Source organism: Mustela nigripes, chromosome 3, assembly GCF_022355385.1.
Source record: "Mustela nigripes isolate SB6536 chromosome 3, MUSNIG.SB6536, whole genome shotgun sequence".
Classification (NCBI taxonomy): Eukaryota; Metazoa; Chordata; class Mammalia; order Carnivora; family Mustelidae; genus Mustela; species Mustela nigripes.
This window is the reverse complement of record NC_081559.1, coordinates 159,281,853-159,300,593: the sequence shown is the minus strand read 5'-3', so window position 1 is coordinate 159,300,593 and position 18,741 is coordinate 159,281,853. Positions and strand designations below refer to the sequence as shown.

At 42.2% G+C, this 18,741-nt stretch overlaps 1 protein-coding gene across 3 annotated transcripts in view; it reads right to left on the bottom strand.

The window, feature by feature from the left end:
* The window catches only part of POP1 (POP1 homolog, ribonuclease P/MRP subunit), a 38,184-nt gene that overhangs the window by 17,704 nt on the left and 1,739 nt on the right, over window positions 1–18,741 (bottom strand). For 2 of the 3 annotated variants that reach the window (XM_059394920.1, XM_059394922.1), the window contains exons 2-11: window positions 14,935–15,081; window positions 12,812–12,979; window positions 11,714–11,889; window positions 10,067–10,315; window positions 7,907–7,994; window positions 7,299–7,486; window positions 5,393–5,649; window positions 5,169–5,268; window positions 1,259–1,370; window positions 574–693 (exon numbers count right to left, since the gene is read on the bottom strand). In XM_059394920.1, the coding sequence (XP_059250903.1) occupies window positions 574–693; window positions 1,259–1,370; window positions 5,169–5,268; window positions 5,393–5,649; window positions 7,299–7,486; window positions 7,907–7,994; window positions 10,067–10,315; window positions 11,714–11,889; window positions 12,812–12,979; window positions 14,935–15,079 (1,603 nt within the window). In that variant the 5' untranslated portion in view covers window positions 15,080–15,081. The remainder of the gene's footprint in view (window positions 1–573; window positions 694–1,258; window positions 1,371–5,168; window positions 5,269–5,392; window positions 5,650–7,298; window positions 7,487–7,906; window positions 7,995–10,066; window positions 10,316–11,713; window positions 11,890–12,811; window positions 12,980–14,934; window positions 15,082–18,741) is intronic. The other variant, XM_059394921.1, reaches the window with a different exon arrangement.

The window sequence follows — 18,741 nt, the reverse complement described above, 5'->3', positions numbered from 1 at the left end:
TGACAGTAAATACAACACGATATTATCACCATTGTTGAGAATCAGATCAGACTAAAATTTTAGCAGGCTCCTAACCACCATCTGATGCCACCCCACCCAACAACCTCCCACAGGCCACTCTACTGAGTCTAAACCAAGACTTCTTACCCTTCAGCACCTGGGATGGCCTTGCCAGGATTCGAACCTGGATCATCTGTATGGTCAGACAGAGGCTTCCAATGAGCACAAGACCAGCTGCGGGTGCAGATCCCTTCCTCACAATTAAAATTCTGAAATGCCAGGCATTTTCAGAGAACCCGGTTTGCAGAACGACAGGTTTTTACCAGATACTAAAAATAAAGAACTCAGGTGAAAAAAAAAAAATGAACATAAGGATAAGGCTACACGTCTCCTAGCTAAAAGACACTTCCATACACACCATCTCCTTTGGTTATAATCACCTTGAAAGGGAGGCAGGTAAAGATCACCCTAACTTTTTACAGATGAAGTCAATGCAGACCTGTCAGAACTCTTCTCATAGAACTAAACTACTCAAAATTGAAAGGAAAACCAGGAGTGTTCTAGAAACTTTACCTTGGCATTTTTCTGGATTGGGCAAAACTTTGGACCTCTTTGGAGGCAAATTTATTCGAGGATCCCCAACAGTCAGTCCCAAAATAGTACCGGCTGGAATTTCTGCTGGTGATGTAATTCCTTTAACAAAAAACAAATAAAACCCAACCTTTTACAAAGTCATTCACAATATATACACTTGCTTGAATATTCAAATTTTTTAATAAAAATTGCTTCTTGGGCTAATTATTAAAAAACCTACATTCCTCTTTTGTCCCATTAATACTTGAAGAGAGTAAATTAACATTCATAGAGAGTAACATTTCTTACCAAAAACATTAAGTTAACATAACAGATTATTTTACAACATGGACATGTAGATTTCCATTAGTGATAACTACAGTAGCTTCACAAACAAACGTAATTGTGTACGGATAAGTAGAGACCTTCGTTTCAGTACCTGAGCTATGTGTTTACCTATCATATCAGAATGCCAGTTATTTGGCATATTAACATAAACTCAGAGTTTCCTAATTCACTGAGTCAGGCACCACTCTTCCATGTTCTCTTGCTGTATTATGACAAGGAGTTCCAAGTTAAAAAGCACTGCTCCATGTAGTTAGCCCAACTGTAAAACACTCTTTTAATGCACTTCCCACTCCTCCCTCCGTCCCCAAACCACCCGGTCAGTCTTCCCTCTGAATACCTCCCAACAACTCAAAAATGGCTTCTTGTCTGTGATGAAGGGAAACGCTATCAGGATTCTTACAGGTTTCAATCCACCAGTGGTGAGGTGTCTTCTCCGTGTCTTCTCCCTCCTGAAAAATAACAACTCCTATTCACCAGAGAAATGATGAATCAGACTTGATCATTGTTAGGGCTGAGATTTGTAGACAACTGCTCCCCTGTTTAACACACTAATTCATACCAACCTAAGTGCTCTTCTAATCAGAGGCATGGACATAGCATTACACTTCTCTCAAGATTTCACACACTAAAAACCACACCTATGGTTTTCAAAGAGACACGTGTTCTTCTCTCAGCACACTACTGAGGAAAGAGGCCTGCCCCTTGCTCCTCTCCCACTACTGCCAACTTCATACCAATTTAAGCAATAAGACTTTCCCCACAAAAAGAAACACCAAACCTACACAGTCTGAAGAAATCTTTGGTAAAAGGATATCTTACAACTGCTTCATTCCTAGAAACTTCAAATAAGATACACAAGTCTTCTACTTGTATTTTTCCCAGATAGAATGAGGAATTGAGCAAGGTTTCAAAAATCATCTCAGGGGTACTTGGCTGGCTCAGTCAGAAGAGACTGAAACTCTTAATATCAGGGTCATGAGTTTGAGCTCTATGCTAGTACAGAGATTACTTACATGAATAAAAATATAAGAACCTGGGGTGCCTGGGTGGCTCAGTCAGTTAAGCATCTGCCTTTGGTTTGGGTTGTGATCCCAGGGTCCTAGGATTGAGCCCCGTCTCGGGCCCCAAGCCCAGCGGAGAGCCTGCTTCTCCTTCCCCACCCTGGTTCATGCTGTTGCTATCTCTGTCTCTCAAATAAATAAATAAAATCTAAATAAATAAATAAATAATTTGAAAAAAGAAAACCAAAAAGCACCTCCTTACCAGGTGCACACAGAGCACAAGACTTACAGCCATGATTCATACGGAAGTTCACTGAAGTAGGACGTGCTCCTACAGATTCTATGGAAGCAACCTGTTAACATACAAGCTATTTATGTCACTCAGATAGCATAGCTTATTGGTTTAAAACACAGGCTCCGGAACCAAACTTCTCAGGTTCAAATCCTCCCTGAGCGACTTACGAGCTGGAATGGAGCCCCTCCTCTGCGCTAAAAACTGGGGGACAGAGTCCTTGCCCTCACCAAGTTCAATATGAACATCGCCTAAGTACACAAGCAAATCTAAACATATAAACTGAGAAATGTACAAAATGCAATGAAATACAATATAATTGATTTCATTTAACTTGAGGGTCAGGAAGGGATTCCAGAGAGAAATGAGATGAAGGCTGAAATCTGAAGACTAAGGAAGGTTTACCAAGCAAAGAGGGTGCGAGGACAGAACATTTGGCCAGGTGGGAAGAAAGGAGGTGTGAAGGCTTTAAGGGAGCGGAGACCTGACATATTCCAGGACCTGAGAGAAGGACAGCACGGCTGAGCTGCAGTGCGGAGAGACAGAGCCAGAGGCAGGAAGCCATGAGAGCACGCAGTCACATGAATGACCACAAATACAGTAAGAAGCTACTCAATAGCTTTAGATCGGGAAATGACAATATATGAACCAACTGGTAAGAGACCATTCTGTTCCCTGTGTGGAGGCTGTGGTGAAAGGAAGGAAGAGCAGAGGAAGTGAGGAAGCTGCTTCGGTGAGACACACTGGTTGAGGCCGGTGTAGAAGCAGAGAGAGAGAGAGAAGTAGCTTTTGATTTTTAAAGTATTTTTCTTCTAACAGCTCAAAATCTGTTCCCACCTACATCTTGTCTAACCACATGAACTCTGTGGGAGGCCCCGGCACGCAAGGGTCAGCTGTGCTAACACAAGGAAACAAACCAAATCTGAACCTGGAGCATCTGATTCCTAACCTCGTCGCTCTTCTCTAGAGCTGCAGGGGCAACTTGGTAGCCACCAGCCACAGAGATCTATTTTTATTTAATTTCTAGGTAATTAAAATTCAATGAAGGTACAAATTCAGCTCCTCAGTCACACCAGCCACATCTCAAGTGCTCAAGAGCTACATGGGCTAACAGCTACCACACTCGGCGCACCCTTGCCGAAAGCTGGACAGGGCCACGCTAGACATACTGCTCTTAACCTTTTCGGGACCACAGACCTTTAAAACTAGCCCCAGAGAGCCTTATTACATTGCTGGAGGGAATGCAAGCTAGTGCAGCCACTCTGGAAAACAGCATGGAGGTTCCCCAAAACGTTAAAAATAGAGCTACCCTATGACCCAGCAATCGCACTACTGGGTATTTACCCTAAAGATACAAATGTAGTGATCCGAAGGGGCATGTGAAGCCGAATGTTTATAGCAGCAATGTCCACAATAGCCAAACTATGGAAAGAGCCCAGATGTCCATCAACAGGTGAACAGGTAAAGAAGATGTGATATAAATATACAATGGAGGGGCGCCTGGGTGGCTCAGTGGGTTAAAGCCTCTGCCTTCAGCTCAGATCACGATCCCAGGGTCCTGGGATCGAGCCCTGCATCAGGCTCTCTGCCCAGCAGAGAGCCTGCCCCCACCCCTTTGTCTGCCTCGCTGCCTACTTGTGATATCTATCTGTCAAATAAATAAATAAAATCTTTAAAAAAATACACACACACACACACACACAATGGACTAATATGCAACCATCAAAAACCTGAAATCTTGCCATTTGTAACAATATGGATAGAACTAGAGTATGTTATGATAAATCAGTCACTTATGATATGATAAATCAGTGAAATCAGTCACTCAAAGAAAGTCAAATACCATATGATTTCACTCATGTGGAATGAGTGGAATATTCCATTCATGTGGAATAAGAAACAAAACAGAGGATCAGGGGCACCTGGGTGGCTCAGTGGGTTAAGCCACTGCCTTCGGCTTGGGTCATGATCTCGGGGTCCTGGGATTGAGTCCCGCATCAGGCTCTCTGCTCAGCGGGGAGCCTGCTTCCCTCTCTCTGCCTGCCTCTCAGTCTACTTGTGATTTCTCTCTGTCAAATAAATAAGTAAAATCTTTAAAAAAAAAACAAAAACAAAAACAGGGATGCCTGGGTGGCTCAGTTGGTTAAGCAGCTGCCTTCGGCTCAGGTCATGATCCCAGCGTCCTGGGATCGAGTCCCACATCGGGCTCCTTGCTCCACAGGGAGCCTGCTTCTCCCTCTGACTCTGCCTTCCACTCTGTCTGCCTGTGCTCACTCCCGCTCGCTCTCTCTCTGACAAATAAATAAATAAAATATTTAAAAAACAAAACAAAACAAAAACAAAAACAAAAAAAAAAACAGAGGATCAGAAGGGAAGGGAGGGAAAAATAAAACAAGATGAAATGAGAGAGGGAGACAAACTGTAAGAGACTCTTAATCATAGGAAACAAACTGAGGGTTGTTGGAGGGGAGGTGGGGGGATGGGGTCACTGGGTGATGGCCATTAAGGAGGGCACGTGATATAATGAGCACTGGGTGTTCTGTAAAACTGATGAATCACTGAACTCTGCCTCTGAAACTAACAATACACTGTGTTAAATGAATTTAAATTAAAAAAAAAACAAATAGCCCCAGAAAATATGCACCACACAAGTACAAACAAACAAAAAATGGCACAGAATTTTACTAACTTTAAGGGCTCTGTTACCCACAAAACTCACAAAACTCACCATCTACATGGATAGTCTGCATTTAATAAGAACAAGTCTGTTTACTTATTAGATTCACTGAGATCTGTTCTTCTAGAAGTGGAAGGTGACCAAGTCTTTGATAAGAAGCAGAGACAGAGAAAGAAACATTTATAGGCTGTGGCCCCAAACGGTACCGAAATATGTTAGGTCTCACAAATTTGCTAAGAAGGACATGAGTGGAATAAAGCACCACAGTCGCATTTACTCTCACGGTCTGGACAGAAGCGGCCTTCAGCGCCTCGGTCAGGATGGAGTGGGAAAGCGGACCGATCAACCGGAGCCTGTTCATCTCCATCGTCAAATCACTGAAAGAGAGAAAAGGTCTCGAGATGGAAACGTCCACCGTACACAGTGTCTGAGCCACTGGTGAAAACAGAGCAAGTCTTCACTAAAACTATTCAGTGGGTTCAGAGCGAATCCAGCCTGTACCTGATTATAATGCCTGTGGCTGCGGAGATCCAAGAATATGGCTGGTGTGGGTCTCTAGTTCCGTCACCGATGACTTTTTTAACAGGTTTAGCATTTTCTCCATCATCTTTCCGTTTTCTTTTCTTGCCAATTTTCTCATCAGGCAGTTCAGTTTGGCTTTTTTCTTCGGATGTTGTCAGCAGGGGGCCGGGGGTGCAGATGGTGGGTTTGATGGGTTCCACACACTGGCACGCTGCTTTGAGTTCCTCTAAAATATCCTAAGGAAATATTGAGACACTTCAGGGGGTTTAGTTCATATGATTTTTTACTCCCTTTAAAAAATTTACATCTTGGGGTGCCTGGGTGGCTCAGTGGGTTAAAGCCTCTGCCTTTGGCTCAGGTCATGATCCCAGAGTCCTGGGATCGAGCCCCACATCAGGTCCTCTGCTCAGAGAAGAACCTGCTTCCTCCTCTCTCTCTCTGCCTGCCTCTCTCCCTACTTGTGATCTCTGTCTGTCAAATAAATAAATAAAATCTTTTTTAAAAATAAATAAATAAATAATAATAATAAATAAAAAATTTACATCTTTATCCCTTTACAAATTAAATGAAATTCACCATCATCAAAAAGCTTTTGGGGCGCCTGAGTGGCTCAGTCGTTAAGTGTCTACCTACAGCTCAGGTCCTGATCCCAAGGTCCTGGGATGGAGCCCTGCATTGGGCTCCCTGCTCAGTGGGAAGCCTACTTCTCCCTCTCCCACACAAGCCCCCTGCTTGTGTTCCCTCTCTTGCTGTGTCTCACTCTATCAAATAAATAAAATCTTAAAAAAAAAAAAAAAAAAAAAAAAGCTTTTTTGTTGCTTCTAAACATGGCATGGCATTTGAAACAAAAAAGCTCCTAAGTGTCAGAGGCGCCTGGGTGGCTCAGTTGGTTACACCTCTGTCTTAGGCTTGGGTCATGATCCCAGGGTTCTGGGATTGAGTCCCGCCTGATTGTGCACTTCTCTGTCAAATAAATAAATAACATCTTGGGACACCTGGTTGGCTCGGTTGGTCAAAATCCCACAGTCTTGGGATCAAGTCCTGCATGGGCTCCTTGTTCAACAGGGAACCTGCTTCTCCCTTTGCCTGCCTCTCCCTCTACTTGCGCTCTCTCTCTCTGACCAAAAAAAAAAAAAAGAAAGAAAGAAAAAATCTTAAATAAATAAAATCTTTTTAAAAAACCAAACTCCTAAGTTTGTGAAGGTTAATGAAAGAGTAATGAAAACAACATGACTACTCTGAACAGTTAACATTTTTTTGAAAATGAGGTTAAAGAGAAAATTTACGGCTTACCATATGAAACCAGTGAATAGACCAAAAAAAAAAGATTAACAGAGATTAAAAATCATCAGACTTACTTAAAACAGCTACTCCTCATCAAAGAGGCTCTGACAAGCACATAGATACCAGTGAATTCAGTCATCATGGGAGCATCAGACCAAATGCAGCCCTTCAAGCCACTATTTATTCAGTGGGTCTTTATCTCTACTTTTGCATATGGTTTACCAAAACGTAAAAGGTCAAGATTTGCTTCGTTTCATATTCACATAACATTTTTTTCCCTCTATTCAAATACCAAGCTATCCGCCCAACTTTTATACTACTTAAACTTCCAAAGCACTGATTTCAATGGTAATTAAGAATGCAGTAACAGGGGCACCTGGGCGGCTCAGTCATTAAGCATCTGCCTTAGACTCAGGCCATGATCACAGGGTCCTGGAATCAAGCCCCACATCGGGCTCCCTGCTCAGCGGGAAGCCTGCTTCTCCCTCTCCCACTCTCCCTGCTTGCATTTCCTCTCTCGCTCTGTCAAATAAATAAAATCTTAAAAAAAGAAAAAGAATGCAGTAACAGAGTTGTGAGGAAATCATCTCAAGGATTATACCTGTTTAAGCGTTGGATGAAGCCAGATCCACAACTGCCTGCTCTCAGAAGTGTGACTGGGGGTCCTCTCAGACTTCCAAATAAACGTGACAGGCCCCAGCATCTCTCGAGGGTATCTGTTTGCCCGATAGAGCAGGACACTTCCTTGGCACTTCCCAGACAGGCAGTGAACTGCCGCGAAAGTCAGTCCTGATGTAAACAAAGACAACACGTAACATGTCATGATCTCGGTGCTTAGATGGCGGTGCTATCGCCCAATCGCCACACTGTTTCTTGTTGTCTATCTCCCTGAGGGATGAGGTTTGCTTTTGATCACTGCATAGATCAAAGCCTGGCACATGGTAAGTTCTCAATAAACAGTGAATGAATGATTTGAAGAGGTTTCTGCCTGACTGAAGTCACTCCACCCGAACAATGGCTCTCTCACTTAACACCTGACAACGTTAGAAATGATCTGAAACAACCCCCACTTCTCTAACATTAACACGCTCCTTGGGAACAAGAACTCTCGCATTTTGATATATGTTTAAATTCCAAAAAGCTTCCTTGCTAGGGATATGAGTAAATACTCAAAGACTAAAATAGTGCTCAGCTTTGAAAAAGGTTTACCTGCATCTATGCTACACATCGGAGAAAGAGCCTTCAGGATTTCTTCCTCTTTGCCCTTCAACTCCAAACAACAGTAGTAGGATAAATCCTGCACAGAGGGAGAGACATAATTAAATACTCAGGAAAGGACATGGGGGAAAACTGTGAGAAGCCAAAGGCCACATCAGAAAAACTTCCACAGGTCCATGACACAGACCAAATTGCTAAAGCTATCATTTCATAAATCAAAATCTGAAATCTGTCTATTCCTAGCACATTAGCAAATATTCTTTTTTTTTTAAGATTTTATTTATTTATTTTATAGACAGAGATCACAAGTAGGCAGAGAGGCAGGCAGAGAGAGAGGAGGAAGCGGCTCCCTGCTAAGCAGAGAGCCCGATGCAGGGCTCAATCCCAGGACCTTGGGATCATGATCAGAGCCGAAGGCAGAGGTTTTAACCCACTGAGCCACCCAGGCACCCCAAATATTCTTAAACCAATCTTAAGCAAAGTCAAAATGAATTTTCATTTAAAATGTTAAGTTACGGTATCCTTGTCAGAAAGAATATCTGTGAGTGCTCCTAGCTGGCTCAAATGCCCACTGTTGGATAAACAGATAAACAAGATGGGAGTATCACATACAACGCAGTACTATTCAGCCTCAAACATGAGGAAATTCCAACACATGAGACGACATGGCTGAACCTTGAAGACATTATGTTAAGTGAAATAAGTCAGTCTCAAAAGGATAAATATTGTGTGATTCTACTTATATGAGGCATCTAGAATGGTCAAATTCCTAGCGACAGAAAGTAGAATGGTGGTTGCTGGGAGCAAGAGGGTGGGCAACGGGGAGTTACTGTTTAACAGGGGTAGTTTCATTTTGAGAAGATGAAAAAGATCTGGAGATGGACGGTGGCCATAGTTACACAACAACAGGACTACGGTTAATGCCACAGGAGTACGCACTTAATTAAAGGGCGTGCCTGGCTGTCTCATTCTGTAGGGCATGCAACTCTTGATCTGAGGGTTGTAAGCTCAAGCCCCATGTTGGGTATAAAGATTATTTAAAAAACAAAATCTTGGGGCGCCTGTGTGGCTCAGTTGGTTAGGCATCGGCCTTCGGTTCAGGTCATGATCCCAGGTTCCTGGGATCAAGCTCTACATCAGGCTCCTGGCTCGGCAGGAAGCCAGCTTCTCTCTCTCCACTCCCCCTGCTTGTTTTCCCTCTCTTGCTCTGCCTCTCTCTGTCAAAATAAAAAAAACAAAAACCTTAAAAAAGAAAGTAATTAAAGTGTACAAATTTGATGCTATACACATTTAACCACAATTTTTTAAAGGTTCTTATATTGATTATTTTGCTATATTGCTCTCCAGATCTTGGTATCAAAGAATCACAGTATCAATGGCTTTCAAAACTTGGTCAAGGCTTCCAATTATGGAATGAACAGGTCACGGGGCTAAAAGGCACAACAAAGAATACAGTCAATGATACTGTAATAGCATTGTGTGGTGACAGATGGCAGCTATGCTGCGGTGAGTGTGGCATAACAGAGAGAAGCAGAATCACTGTTGTACACCTGTGACTCATTAAGACTATGTGTCAACTACACTCAGATAAAAAAGTTAAAAAAAAAAAATCTGGCCAAGGCCACCCTGCCATTGAAAGATCCTCTGCCTAGAGGAGATTTCTAAATATTTACTGGGAGAGAGAAAGCAATTTGTTAGCAACTGGGATAGGGGAGAGGGACAAGATTAATACTACCACCAGCTCTACAACAAACTGTCCTCTCAAAGAATTTGGAACAAACTTCCCAGCATCCCACTGAATCATAAGCATCCAGAGCAGCATTTTGAACATAGCTCTAAGGGCACACAAATATTTGGTGTGGAGCAATGACTTCTAAATGAATCAGTACTGAAGAAATCTCAAATGTGACCACCAAGACCCTGCAGGACCTGGTTCCTCCTTATTTTTCCCAAACTAACCTCCCCTTCACGTTATCTTCAATCCCACTCTCTTCGTCTTAATCACATCGAATTTATTTCTGTTATTCCGTCTTACCTGACTTCCTCTGCCTCCCCGACTCTCCCACTGTCTTACCCCTTAGGACTGAGCCCAGGCATCACTTCCATTTTGTCGAAACAAATCGAAAAAGAAACGCAGCCGGAAGCACACACCTGAAGGAGGCAGCGGTTTGTCATGGCTCGGTAGCAGGCTCTGTGGCTCTTCACCGTCGGCCTCTCCCCCAGACAGTAGCCCCACTTCTTGACCATGTGAAACCGCTTGGCGTGCCAGATGTGAGTCTCCAACCATATGTTCTTCTTTTGTCTACGGTTGAATTCTAGCACCCGGTTTTTGTGGCATCTTCGAGCTTTATGGCATTTATTCTTTGAATGTTCTTTTTTCTGATGTACTGCTTTCTCGGCCTGCGGTTTCAAGGACAGAGGCAGATCCTACTTTGTAACAGTTTCAAAACAAAGTTATGTGTGAGGAATTCAAACGACTAGCTTTAGATTAGGTAGACTCCATTAGTACGCTTAATTTTTTTTTAAAGATTTTATTTGAGAGAGACTGAGCACAAGTAGGGGTAGGAGCAGAGGAAGATGGGGAAACAGACTCCCCGCTGAGCAGGGCACCCGACACGGGGCTCGATTCCAGGACATGGAGATCATGACTTAAACCGAAGGCAGATGCTTAACCCACTGAGCCACCCAGGCACCCCAGTATGCTTATTTTTTTAACTTGGTTATCTCTCCAAAGAGCAGAAGGGGAGGCAACAGAATGAAGACCTCAGAGATGGGCAAACTTAGAGAGGAAGCCCAGTCCTATCACTAACTGGGCAAGCTTCGTGGACTATGAGGATTAGAATATTTATAAAAGGCTCCACACAATAACACAAGCTTACTGTGGCTATTCATTGAAAGAGCAAGACAACAGTGAGATGCTAGCTTTTTTGTTATTGGGCTTTTAACCTCTGAGATTAGAACGAAACTCAAAACATAGGATGAAAAATATCAAGCGAGGAAAACCTATATATTTCACATTGGCTAGGTCCCGAGAGACAAATGCCAAACCTGATCACTAGGAAACAAACCTTACTTTATGTCTAGAAAGCACAAAATCCCTGTTCAGTTTTCACTCTTAATCTCCTTCATAGCAGAGCAAAACTTTTAGGTGGGGGGGAAACAAGCCCAAAAACTCTTCCCCTTTAGTCTGCGGGCCTCTTAGGATAAAGAGTTTATGTTGATGAACTCTAACCCCACCACCAGAATAATACCAGTTCAGAGAAGGTGTTCCATGGAGAACTTTTGAATCAACTAGCAGAGACATGAGTAGCCTAGACATCTGACAATGCCCAACCCAAGGATTTTGGTGAAGCTGAAAACAACTAGACTTGAATGACAAACCCTAGTGTCAGGTTTTCGATGTTAAAAAACTCAAAAGGCAAATACCAGACACTGATGCTTTTTTCTCTTACCCTTCCAACTTTGAGCTGGCCACACCCCCAAAATACAGAATTAAAATCGCTTATTTGGTAAGGTTAGGATTTTATTTTAAATCTGGCAGGGGACCATCAACTATTTAATGCCATTAGAAGGGCTTCCAACCTGAAAATAAAAAAAAAAGGGGGGGCTTCCAAATAGTATGTGTAATATCCAAATGCCCGCTAATTAGATAGCAAGGGGTGGGGGAGGAACCATGATTAAATCAAAATATGCAAAATGAGCACTTTGCTTTTTTCATTTTAACTCTATTAGGTTAGCAGTTCTCAATTTTTTTTAGGAACTACTAACTGAAACATTTACACTAAGTGAAATTCATACCTCTTTCTGGGCAATCTCCCGCAACCGCCTGGGAAGGCGCTTAACGTTGTGGCTCATGGCTCTCCGTCTCATGTGCCGGGGCAGGGTCTGGAAAACCAGCGAATTAGAAGACTTCTGGGTCACTGCTTTCAACATAGCACTGATTTCCGCAGCTCGGGCTTGAGCAAAAGTAGAAGCTGTCAACAAAACCAGCACCATCAATAAAGATTAAGTCTCAAATCCGTACTTCTGGTAGATCTCAGAAGGAAGAAAGAGCTGAAGTCTGTGGGCTTACAACTCACCCACCACCTGAACCCCCAATTAGATTAATACCAAGGGTGGTTATTTCTGTATTAAAGATTATGAAACTATTCTGTTTCAACTTCTCTTTTCTACCAGGATTCAGTGTTACTTTTCTAATCAGATAAAAAGTTTAAAGCAAGTTTACAAAGAATTTCTTAAAACAGAGGCCTTCAGGCAATATAATCTCAGCCATTTTTAAGGGCAACAATCCCATAAGAAAACAAAGAAAAAGCAAGATTTTAACAATGGTTGTGACTTCAAAGGCTTTTTTTTTTATATACATATATATTTTCTGCTTTTTCCAAATATGTACCCATAACTATTACTACTTTTCCTTTTAGGAAAACGGAAATTTTTTGGATGTAAACAGGAGGCACAGAGGTTAGAAGACACACCTACAGAATACAGGGCTGGGGGATAGCAGAGGCGACAGGAGACAAGGTCTAAAGGGCCTGGAGGTCGTATCCTAGGACTGTGTTAAATTTGGTTTCATCTTTGCAAAATGGGTGCTGAGACGCAGAGATGGCATTTTATATTTTAAAAACAGGTAGGGGAAGGGAAAAGAAGATTTTAGGACAAAAAGGAAGAGTTCACAGATATGGACTTATAAGAAGACAAGCAAGAGGGAAAAGAGAGACTGAAGAGAGGAGATCAATCAGGTTCAGGGAAGCTACAGCCAAAGTCTAGGCCGGAGGCGAGAAGGGAGGAGGAGAGGGGAGATGGGGAGGCAGGGCCCAGACAGATACTGAAATCCGGCTTTATCGGAAACGGAGAGCTCATCGTGTAATCAAACTTCACTTCTTCACAAACACCTACCAGTTATATACTTGGGAATTTCCTGAGACATGCCCTCGGGACCTGCTTTCCAACCTCCCTTCTTTTTAAACATGATTTTGGAGGAAGACTGCTCCTTCACATCAGGATCCACGGGGGAGTGGTGGGTCATTTTGGTTTGCCGCTGTCGTGAAGTTCCGGGGAAAGGCTCTGATTTATTTTCAGAAAGGAAACAGAAAGAAATAGGTCAGCCTTACCAGGGATCTGCATTACAGTAGAGAACATTCACTAAGTGGCAACACTAATCATGTTTTTAATCCTACAACCACCCTGTAAGGAGGTTATTACTATCTTCCCTTTAAAGAGGAGGCAATCTCAGAGAGTGAGGTGAATGAATTACCTTGCCCAAGGTGACCATGCTAGCGGGCCTTACACTGGCTAATGTTGTCAGCATGACAAACTAACCTTGCATATAACTGATACAAGGGACCTTTTCTCCAAACAGTACAAAATAGATTTTTAAATCTCAGCTCTCTTAAATGCTACAATTTACATGATTTTGTATATTTAATCTTTTATCATAATTTTCTGGCACACTCAAGTTGGGAGCCCATGCTAAATTAAAGAAAGAAATAAAAGCAAAGTCTCTATACAAATGTCTGGGCGATGAAACCACTGACTTTGAGATAACATTGAATCCCTATCTGTAAATGGAGGGAGACCTCAATAGAGAATTTTATGGTGTTCCAGCTTACTTCCATTATAGTTTGTCGCTAGGAGGTTTAAATGAGATAGTATGTGTTAAGGCTTCTGACATGGCATAGTAGGCATCAACTATTGGATCCGAATCTCAAATTTTGAACATGTGTCTAAAACTCAGTTAATCAGACCCAATCCATGCTCTTCTTTGAAGTGTCCCCATAAAGTTCTTAGTCACCGACTTGCTGTCTTTCCAAACTGGCATTTTCTACTGCTACCCAATGAACAACTATTACCTTCATATCATAAGGTTCTAAAATCAGCACATAAGTTAAACGCATATAAAATAAACATACTGTGCCTCTTAGGAAATAAAATAGTGTGAATTTTTTTTTAAGATTTTATTTAATTATTTGTCAGAGAGAGAGAGAGTACAAGCATAAGCAGGGGAAGCAGCAGAGGGAGAGGAAGAAGTAAGCTCCCCACTGAACAGGGAGCCCTATGCTGGGCTCCATCCCAGACCCTGGGATTCTGACCTGAGCCGAAGACAGATGCTTAGACTGAGCCACCCAGGTGCCCCGAAAATAGTGTGCTTTAATAGTAATTGTGTTGAGGCAGAGTTATAACCTACCCACTCTAATATAGCCAATTATATTCCCAGCAGTTATGTACTATAAAGTCACAAAGAACATTGAATTAGCAAATACTGAACCACTGTTCCTAGAGGAAATACATACACATATCACACTGATTGCCATCTCACACCATTAAAACAACTCATCCTGGTACATTCTGTTTCCTTTATTTACAAAGGAAAAAAGAGATTCAGAAGTGCTAAGTGATCTGCTGGAACTCAATCCCCAGTGGGAGACAGAGCTCCCTGGGCTCTGCTGCGAAACCCTGCTAGTGTCCCCCATCTGGTCATCTCTGTTAGAAAGCAGAAGCAAAAAAAAAAAAAAAAAAAAGAAAGCAGAAGCAAGAACACAATTGGGAATCTCAGCTAAGAACGTCCATATGGAGCGACTCAAATTTCTCCCATTTCTTCACAAGTCCACGAATGACCACCAAAGTACCATAAGTATTAATTTGGGGGTTACAAATCAACTTATTTGCAAATATAAAACGTGGGAATAATGAGGGTCAACTGTATCTGTTTTTAATGCAGGTTATTCACTATTTTAAAAAAACTATCAAAAAGAACTGACAAAGGACGCCTGGGTGGCTCAGTTGGTTAAGCGTCTGCCTTCAGCTCAGGTCATGATCTCAGAGTCCTGGGATCGAGCCCCAAGTCGGGCTCCCTGCTCAGTGGGGAGTCTGCTTCTCCCTCTCCCTCTGCCCCTCCCCCTGCTTATGCATGTACTCAGGCTCACATGCACGCTCTCTCTCTCTCAAGTAAATAAAATAAAAGTCTTAAAAAAGAGAGCATTTTTATCCAAACAGAGTGGAGAAAGTACTGTGTATCTTACCTTGTTTTTGAGCTTGGTGGAAAGGTCTTCCACCTCCATTATGGTACTTTGTGCCCCTATCGGCCACAAAGCCAGAAGATAAAGTCACATTAGTGGGCTGGTTCCTCATTTTCTTAGCATGTTTTCTTTCTTTTGCATTAGACATTTCTGGAAAGAAAGTAATAAATTTAGTACAGGCACAGGGAACTTCCATACAAAAATAGAAATACGTGTAGTAAACAAAAATTCATGTACAAAATCTGATTCTTCACTATAACGAATCTTTACTTAGAGGTGGGCTGATGAGATCAAAATGTTATCATGATACTGATCCACAGAAGATGCATCACCAGGGGCACCTCTAGGGGAGCCATGAATGGTATTAACACCAAAAAACCAATTCAACAGGAAAAAAATAAGTCTACTGATGGAAGAGACCATTATTAGTATATTCCAGAATGTATTGCCAGATAATTCAATCACATCCCAATGCTGACACTGCACAAAGTCTATTGAAAGAATGAAAAATAAGTTATGAGAGAAGATCCCTCTGCCAAGGCAAAAAATTCTTAGTTGAAACAAGAGCCACCTGAATCACTGATCTAGACTACTCGCTACTCTGATATGATGCCCTCTACAAACACATAAATTACTGATGTTTTCATTTCTGCCACTGAGACAAGGCCAGCTGTACCTGTAATTCATAATAGCCAAAAGATTTCAATTTAAAACAAGGATAAAGGACAAAATCCTTCAGTAGCCTCATGGATTTACTCAGTAGTTCTCAACTCTCAAACTCAACAGCCCTCTTTTTCTTTCTGTTTTCCAGTTTATTTATTTATTTGAAAGACAGAGCAGTGGGGAACAGAAGATGCAGAGAGAGACACCTGGGTGGCTCAGTCAGTTAAGCCGCTGCCTTCAGCTCAGGTCGTGATCCCGGGGTCCAGAGATCGAGTCCTGCATCAGGCTCAGCAGGGAGCCTGCTTCTCTCTGCCTCTTCCTGCCACTCTGCCTGCTTGTGCGTGCACTCTCGCTTTCTCTGACAAATAAATAAATAAACTCTTTAACAAAACAAAAAAAAAGAACAGAGAGAGGGAGAGAGAGTCTTGGGCAGACTCCACACTAAGCATGGAGTCCAACATGGGGCTTAACTTCATGACCAAGTTCATAACCTGAGCCGGTATCAAGAGTCAAACCCTTTAACCAACTGAGCCACCGGGGCGCTCCTCCCTCTTCTTTCCTGAATGGTCTGAAACATCTGTTTTCTATATTGAAATTAAATTAATAACATAACCTACTAGTCATCTAACTTTTGACAATATATACCCTACAATATGTGGCCTAACTATAATGTAAAGGAGAACTAAAAAGTAATTTTAATAAAATAGCGTGTACCTTCTGCGTGTAACTATGTCACCTCTACTGGGTGGCCTTATGTAATAGGGAGACAGTCTGAACTCAGGGGTGTAATCACAACACAGGCCCAAGTACAGGCACTGCTGCAACCTATAGAGCTGGAGAAGAGGCCTGGAAGCCCCCATGCCATGGTCATTAACTCTTTTCTTACTGACTATAGGGAATCTGAAGAGTCTGGAGCGAAGAAAAGAAGCTCGGAGTAGCAGAGCCAAGCCGTTCTCAAAGCATTTCGATATTTTAACACTAGTCCTTACTGGTACCTATACATGGAATTACCACGAATGCAACAGCTACAAAGGCAAAGTAATGTAGGTGGGTTGTACCAGAGCCTCAAAGAGAAGGCAGCAATGCCACTGTCAACATAGCTTTCCAAACTAGTGAACATCCCTTGCTAAAGCAGCGAAAGGAAGAGAGGTGGAAGGAATACAACCTTTAGATTTACTGCACTCCGAGAAAGTTCAGTGTCTATTAAAACCATGTATCGGATAGTTTGTGCTTTTATGTAAAACAGGTACTGGGCTACTTACTGTGACACTTCCCTGCACACACCAGCATGTGTAACATCCCTGGTCCCTGCCCGAGAAATGCCAGCAGTGTTACCCCACTAGTTATGCCAACCAAAAACACTGCAAAAACTAACAGACTGCCACATCAAGACGTGCACCACTCCCACCGAATGCCACTGAATTAACTGCCACCCATTCACTTACCTCCTTCCCAATGCAGGGCTTCATTCAAAATAAAAGTAACCAGTGTTGTATAATATTTAAGGACCCTTCCTTTGGAGTTAGAAAAATCTGGACCAAGTATGTTCCTTAACACTTTTTAGTTACATAATCTTAGGAAAGTTACTTTCCCTCTTTGAGCCTCAGTCCCCTTCTCTATAAATGGGAATCATCACAACGTTGCTGTGAGAATAAGGTAATGTACATAACATACCGAGCATGGCACTTTGCAAAAACTAAGGGCTTCATTTACGGTAGCTATTACTCTCAAACAGAGGAGAGATAAAACTGAGCAGGCCCAGGGAGGCCAGATTGAAATTACAAAGATTATGTCATCTCACTTTCACCTAAATGAAAGACAAGTACATGTACATCCAAAACCATCTCTCAAATTTAAAAAATATATAGGAAGCAAATGAAGTTCTGCAGAACCAATCAGCTAGTGAATGACATGGCTCAGATCAGTCTGCATTAAGAATGATTCAGAATGATTTCACAAAACAATTTCATTCAGCTACTATTATCTGCTTGAATCAGAACTTACCTAGCAAGACAGAGCACACTGCCAGGGAAGTATGCTACTGATTCAATCTGGATTTGAATCTACTGAGCACTAAAACAGACAGGAGGAGGCTGGCACTCGGGGACTGGAGTAAGCTTTGATACCAGACTGAAAAACTAGCAGATTGAACTAGCAGTGGTCCTCTAACAGTTCTAACAGCAGAAGAGAATGACTATAGATTATATCCTTATGAGGTCTAAAGATTTTGCTTAAAAATAGCTTCCAGAAGATATTTTAACTCCTACCTGGACAATCAGGTGAGTTTTACATCTATTCCTAATATTCAGTTTGTGTGTTTCCACAGTTACTCCTTTAGCTATTAATGAGCACTAAGTATATGCCAGTATTTTCAAATGTGTTTTCCCTAAAATCTTCAAATAAATTGGACATAGGGGTGCCTGGGTGGCTCAGTGGGTTAAGCCGCTGCCTTCGGCTCAGGTCATGATCTCAGGGTCCTGGGATGGAGTCCTGCATTGGGCTCTCTGCTCAGCAGGGAGCCTGCTTCCTCCTCTCTCTCTCTGCCTGCCTCTCTGCCTACTTGTGATCTCTCTCTGTCAAATAAATAAATAAAATCTTTTAAAAAAATAAAATAATAAAATAAATTGGACATATCATGTTTTCTCACACCGCTTACTATCACCTGGTTGACCAGAGATATACCCCTTTAGAACTACTTCAGTTTGACAACCTGAGCATTAACCATTAACCTGATTTCTCCCAGATCTAAAAAGTTGGTGATTTGGACAGATATACAATTTCCCTTAAGAATACAGGTATCTTGGGGCGCCTGGATGGCTCAGTGGGTTGAGCCTCTGCCTTTGGCTCAGTTCATGATCTCAGGGTCCTGGGCCCACAACGGGTTCCCTGCTCGGTGGGGAGCCTGCTCCCCCCTTTGTCTGTCTGCCTCTCTGCCTCCTTGTGATCTCTCTCTGTGTCAAATAAATAAATAAAATCTTTTTAAAAATATTAAAAAATAAATAAATAAATAACACGGTTATCTTGGAGCACCTGGGTGGCCCAGCTAGTTAAGTGTCCAACTCTTGGTTTTAGCTCAGGTCATGATCTCAGGATTCTGGGATCAAGTCCCCCTCCAGCTCCATACTCAATGTGGAGTCTGCTTGTCCC